This window comes from Rhinopithecus bieti, unplaced genomic scaffold, assembly GCF_001698545.2.
Source record: "Rhinopithecus bieti isolate Rb0 unplaced genomic scaffold, ASM169854v2 scaffold_2350, whole genome shotgun sequence".
Taxonomy (NCBI): domain Eukaryota; kingdom Metazoa; phylum Chordata; class Mammalia; order Primates; family Cercopithecidae; genus Rhinopithecus; species Rhinopithecus bieti.
Window position 1 is genome coordinate 2,520,635 of NW_016803902.1, and position 6,084 is coordinate 2,526,718.

The 6,084-nt window shown below is 43.7% G+C and overlaps 1 protein-coding gene across 2 annotated transcripts in view; it reads left to right on the forward strand.

Annotated features, from left to right (window-relative positions):
* NELL1 (neural EGFL like 1) overlaps nt 1–6,084 on the forward strand; it is a 963,285-nt gene that overhangs the window by 5,237 nt on the left and 951,964 nt on the right. For both annotated transcript variants that reach the window (XM_017858414.1, XM_017858423.1), the window contains exon 2: nt 5,215–5,343. In XM_017858414.1, coding sequence (XP_017713903.1) covers nt 5,215–5,343 — 129 coding nt within the window. The remainder of the gene's footprint in view (nt 1–5,214; nt 5,344–6,084) is intronic.

Sequence of the window (6,084 nt, forward strand, 5' to 3'; positions counted from 1 at the left end):
TTTTTTTTTTTTTTTTTTTTTTTTTTTTTTTTCCTTTTGAGTTGGAGTTTCACTCTAGTTGCCCAGGCTGGAGTGCAACGATGTGATCTCGGCTCACCGCAACCTCTGCCTCCTGGGTTCAAGTGATTCTCCTGCCTCAGCCCCCCAAGTAGCTGGGATTACAGGCATGCACCACCACGTCTGGCTAATTTTGTATTTTTAGTAGAGACGGGGTTTCTTTATGTTGGTCAGGCTGGTCTCGAACTCCTGACCTCAGGTGATCTGCCTGCCTCAGGCTCCCAAAGTGCTGAGATTACAGGTGTGAGGCACTGCACCCAGCTGAGAGATTTTCTTTTGGAAGGAACTCTCAGGTGGATCATTAATTATGAATTGAATAATGGAACTGTGAACATGAGCCCCAGCCTCCAAGGATCAGGGAAAATATTGGCTAGCTTGGAACAGGCATAGAGCATATTCTTCAAGAAAATTGCTTTTGGGGTATTAAGGACCTTTGTAGGTGCCCAGGGGTCCAAACCTGATTAAGTGGTTGTGAAATTCTGTGGTTAAATGAGCTCCTGGAGCATCATTCTAGCATTATTTTAGTCTGCATGGTCCAGAGGAGAACAACTTCCACCATGGACAATGAGCAGGAATAAATTTAAAGTCAGCCAGACCCAGGAGGATTTGCTGGAAAGCCTATGTCTGGGACCCCAAAGGTGAACTGAGTGGGCTGTGGGCCCGAGCGTTCCCTGGGTGGGGGTGAGGAGCAGCCAATAGCAGCAGCAGCAGCAGCAGGAGGAGGAGGAGCAGGTATCTTTGCTAGGGTGGAGGTTCTGAATTCTAGAGTCAGGCCTCAAGTGCCTCTGTGACATTGACGTGCTGCCTTCCACGTTTTTAAAATATTTCTTCCCCAAGAGCTTTTTATCTTGCTTAATTGTAATTCAATTTCAGCCATTTGTAGAGCCGTTATGTCCAAAGTAGAAAACTTTAATAGAGTTTCCTAGGAAAGGGCAGGAGCTCCATGCTTGGACAAGAAGCAGAAACATTAAAAAAATTTTTTTTTATGAGACCACACGCACACTACATAAGGTTCAAGAGAGCCCATGTAAATGCTGCCTTATTAATAGCTTTTCTCATTCCCTAGGCAGTATGCAAAGTGCTATCCTTTACACATCCTGCTGTGGGCACGAGGCATTTTCATCCTGGTGGGGACTAATTAAAGGGAGAGAAGAAAACTGTATCCAGAAGCCTAATTGATTTCTCTTTTTTGACTCTGTTTTTATGAGGTGTTTTCTTTATTTTATTTTATTTTTAATTTTTTTATTATGAGGTGTTTTCATAATAAAAGCAATACATTTATCTTAAAGCCAGAGAAGCTCCTTCACTTTTGAGTTGTGGGCAGGGAGTTGGGGAGCGAATATAGATTTCATATATGGATTTTACAAGCAAACCCAGGGTGAGAGGCCCTTCTAGGTCAATTGGGTATGGAGAGGGGCTGGGAGGAAAGGGGCCATCTGCACCTTTTGTGTGATTCCAGTGGAGTTGAAGACCAGGGAGCTGGAGTGGTCTGGAGAATTGGTCTTATTAAAGACAGATGAAACAACCCCCAGCTGGGCACCACTTATGTGCCAGATTGAGCTGCTGAAGTGTGAATGTAGTTTCCCCTGAGACCTCATGAGTCTGGTGTAACAGGTACCAGTATCTTTTTACACATGGTAACCCAAAACATGAAATTTCCTATAGCAGAAGATATGAAGCCACCCGTGTTATCGCTGATATGGAGTACTAGAGTTCTGAAGTCTCTGCTTCAGCAATTCCTTCAGGGAGGCAGGTATTAACATTTCTATTTTATGGATGAGGAAACTAAGGCCTGATCAATGAATGCTTTTTTTAAGGGCACAGAGTTAGTAGAGGGACGAGACTGGACTGAAACTGGCTCTCAGTTTGGTGTTGGTTCCACAATACTTTCTGGATTGAGGGCACTGTGTTCTTATTTGGGGGTGGGGATTCAAGGACACCATTGGGGTGTTCTGCTAGTTCTACAGAGTTTGTTTGGGTGATTTGAAGCCTTGCTCAATTAATTGCAGGGCTCTTAGTCTGGAAGATTTGAGCATCTTAAGGATGCCACCGTAGAAGGATTTTTGTCCCTGTATCGGTCAATATTGCCATAATAATTTTGTATAACAAATAACCCAAAACTCAGTAGCTTGAAGCAAACCATTGATTTTGGTTCACATATCTGTAAATTGTGTTTGGTGTTGGCTTATCTAGGCTGCATTTGGCTGGTCTTGGTTTCAAACTCAGGTAGGCTGCTTGCTCCACACTTCTAGGTCTCCTTGGACCAGTGGGCCAGCAGGGACATGTTCTTATCATGATGAGGAAGTAGATGAGAACAAACCCCACTGCGCAAGCATATTCAAACCTCTGCCTGCATAATGTTACTGACATCCCAATGGCCAAAACAAGTTATGTGGCTGGCCTCAAAGTCAAGAGATGGTGAGGTTTACTCCCATTCTAGTGGAAGGAACTGCAAAGCCACACAGTAAAGGCTGTGGGTATGAGATGGGTAAAGATTTGAGGCCAATATTCAGTCAGCCACTGTCCTTTTAGAAAGTTTCCCTGGCTTGCATGTCATCCGTCATCTCATACTATCCCGAGATATGCTTATTGCTCAGAGGTCATTGCACCCAAAGTATTGATCATACACCAACTCATTAGATAATTAATCAGGTCTTAAGTTCAGAGCCTGCCTGCCATCTGTTCAGGCCTGTGAAAGGCACTTGGGCAACAGGGGTGGTTCCTTCTTCTTGCGTCTGGTGAAGGGCACATTCCCCAGACCACTTTCCAAATTCCTGGCTAGAGAAACACCTATTTGGAGGTCCTTCAAAATTTAATTTCTGCCCTTAAACATAAACCTGAAAACCCTCCAATTATATCTCAGAATTAGAATAACATCCAAGCTCCTTGTGGGTCACAGGCCTTATATGATCTGGCCCTTCTCTCTCTCCCGCTTTGGCTTCTTTTCTTCTGTTGTTTTTTTTTTTTTTTTTTTTTTTTTTTTTTTTTGAGGCAGAGTTTCACTCTGGCACCCAGGCTAGAGTGCAGCGGTGCTGCAGGATCTGCTTCCTGGGTGCAAGCGATCCTCCTAAGTAGTTGGGACCATAGGTGTACACTACCACACCTGGCTAATTTTTTGATCTTTTTGTAGAGCCATGGTCTCCCTATGTTGCCCAGGCTGGCCTCAAACTCCTGAGCTCACACAATCCTCCTGCCTCAGCCTCCCAAAGTGCTAGAGTTACAGGTGTGAGCCACTGTGCCTGGTTGGCCTCATTTTCTACTTCTCTACCCCTGGCTCATTCAGTTTCAGCCATGCTGGCCTTTTTTCTGTTCTTGGGACACTCCCAGTTTGTTCCTCATTTGCATGCACCCTTCTCTGCATGTGGAAAGCTTCCTCCCATCTTGCCTTTTCTAGTCATTTAAGTTTCAGCTCAAAAGAACCTTTTCCAACCCCGCTTTCTAAAGTAGGGCCCCCATCCAAGTTGTTTTCTATCCTGTTACTCTATTTTATTTTCTTCATGGCATTTATTGCCATCTCAGATTATCTTATTAATTGGTTTATTTTTTGCCCTCCCCTCACCTAACCCACAGGAAAGCGAGCTCCATGAGCACATCACCAGTGCCTAGCAATGTGTGTGCTATATAGTAAACACTCAGTAATACCTGTTGAAAAAATTATGAAATGAATGAATGTAGAGTGAATGGAAGGAAGACATCTTTGGGTCAACTGGAAGGGGAAAACTTAAATCTTCAGTTCAGGGGACAAGGGGAAGCCTGACAGAAACTGAGAAGGCAGCTAATAGACATTTTGCTTGCCTTGGCAATAACGGGTTTCAGCTCTAAAGAGGCCTTCCTGATCGACCATCTGTCGACAGAAGCCTAGCAGGTCCTGTTTCCTAACAGGGGAAGAATAAGGCAAGAGTAGATTTCCTTCTCCAAGCCTATAGGACCAGGGGTTAAGATGGGAGGACAGGTGAGGTTGTGATAGCTTATGATGTCCCAGTGAACATTCACGCAGTGGGTGCAAGCCTTCCAAATCTTGTCTCAGTGACTGCATTACCAGCAGATGAGAGTTGACAGCTGTTGCTGATTAAAACATTTCCAACAGCACAGTCAAAATTGCACGATTGAAATGATGAGTGTAGATGGACACAGCATTTATGAATGGCTTAAACACAGCCCCTTAGAGTGATCACTAGCCTTATTAATACATATAGTTGGAAATCACTTTGCAATTATGAATGAATCATTCCTCAGAGCACCCCCTGGGTGAGAGGCATCTTTAGGGATTTGTCTTAGACAAGGGAAGAGGAGGCCCAGGGCTGTGTTTCTCGGCACTAAGGTTCTCTAAAAAGAGTTATCAGGGTATCTGACTTTCCAACCAGGAATCCCCTTGGATGGAAATATATATCCATTATTCCAGGGACTCTCCTTCCTGGGCAGTCCCTCTGCCGCCCGTCTTCAACAGGAACAGGGTCCTTTTTCACTTTTTTCCTCCTTAGCACAGGTGATTGTGTCTGATTAGTTAGGGAACACTTTGTGGAGGTGTTTACTGGTGGTGGTGGTGTCATATTTTGCTACTGCATCTGTCTCTGAGGCAGGTGGATCAGGGCCACAATCTTGTATCCACAGTCACCACCTCTATAAAGCTTGGAAACCCAGTTTTTTCATAACCCACCTGACTGCAAAACCTGTCCTGAGTTGAACTCATTTCATGGCAAGACTTGATCTAAACCGATATCAACCTATTTATAATCTTTATTTATGCCAATTAGAGAAGTATGTCATACTTTTTGCTTCAGAAATACTGTATTTGATTATGGGGTGGTGAGTTAGATTTTGCTAAAAATGTTACATAAAATGTAGTACTAGGCCATATTACCTTTCTAACATATGGCATCTTCTGAATTCTGAATATTTAACCTCAGGAGTTTTGGATAAGAAATTATCAATCTATAATGTGGGGTAGGATTGGGGGAAGGAACAAAGAATCTATAGTATTAGCGGGGTAAGGGAGCAAAAATTGGCTTTTCTTTTCCCTCCACAGACAAAGACTCTCCAAGCACTCATCATTGGCTTCCTTGTATTCCCTGCCACTCCCTGACTCTGTAACCTCTGCTCTGTAATGCTGCTAACAGTCTGCATTTTAAGCCCAAACAACTCTTTGTTCCTTTACAGTGGTGGGCTTTGGGATGGACCCGGACCTTCAGATGGATATCATCACCGAGCTTGACCTTGTGAACACTACCCTTGGAGTGGCTCAGGTGTCTGGAATGCACAATGCCAGCAAAGCATTTTTATTTCAAGGTAAAGGCACCTCCTTTCCTGCATGATGGCAGAGGTTGGGGAGGAGGGTCTGCCTGGGGAGCGCTCATCTGGTGTGTGTTTGGAGATCGCCTTTGCTATTTCTCTTGCGTTGCTGTCCTGAGTGCTTAGATATGCAGGGGGTATTATTCTGAGGGCAGGAGGGAGGCATTAGAGATCATGGTGGTGAAATATTTGGTTTGGCAGTGAAATATTTCCTTGATTTTGGTGAGGATCTAAAGTGGAATGCATTTATACAATACTTGAAAGTCATTGACCAGCCATATTATTGTTACAGGATATTTCTCTAGCTGTAATCAATACCTTTGCCTGTACTTATACCTATACCTATATTTACATCTTTCATCTAGTGGATAGGCCATAAGGACAGAGGGAAACTTATGGCTGCATTCTCCTTGGGGTAGAACTTACTCAGTTCTGCCCACTATAAGCTGGACTACAATTCATTAAATCATTCAGCAAGCATTTATAGAGAAAACATGGTGTGGCTCTTAGAAGCATGGTGTTTCTCACAATTTTCGAGGCTGTGAAATCCAAGAATAAGGCATCAGCAGATTTGGTACCTAGTGGGGGCAGGCTCTGTCTGCTTCCAAGGTGATGCCTTGTTACTGTGTCCTGTGGAATGCTGTGTCCTCATATGATGGAAGGGATGGAAAGGCAGAAAAATAACTAGCTAGTTTCCTTTCTTTTTTCTTTCTTTCTTTTTTTTTTTTTTTTTTTGAG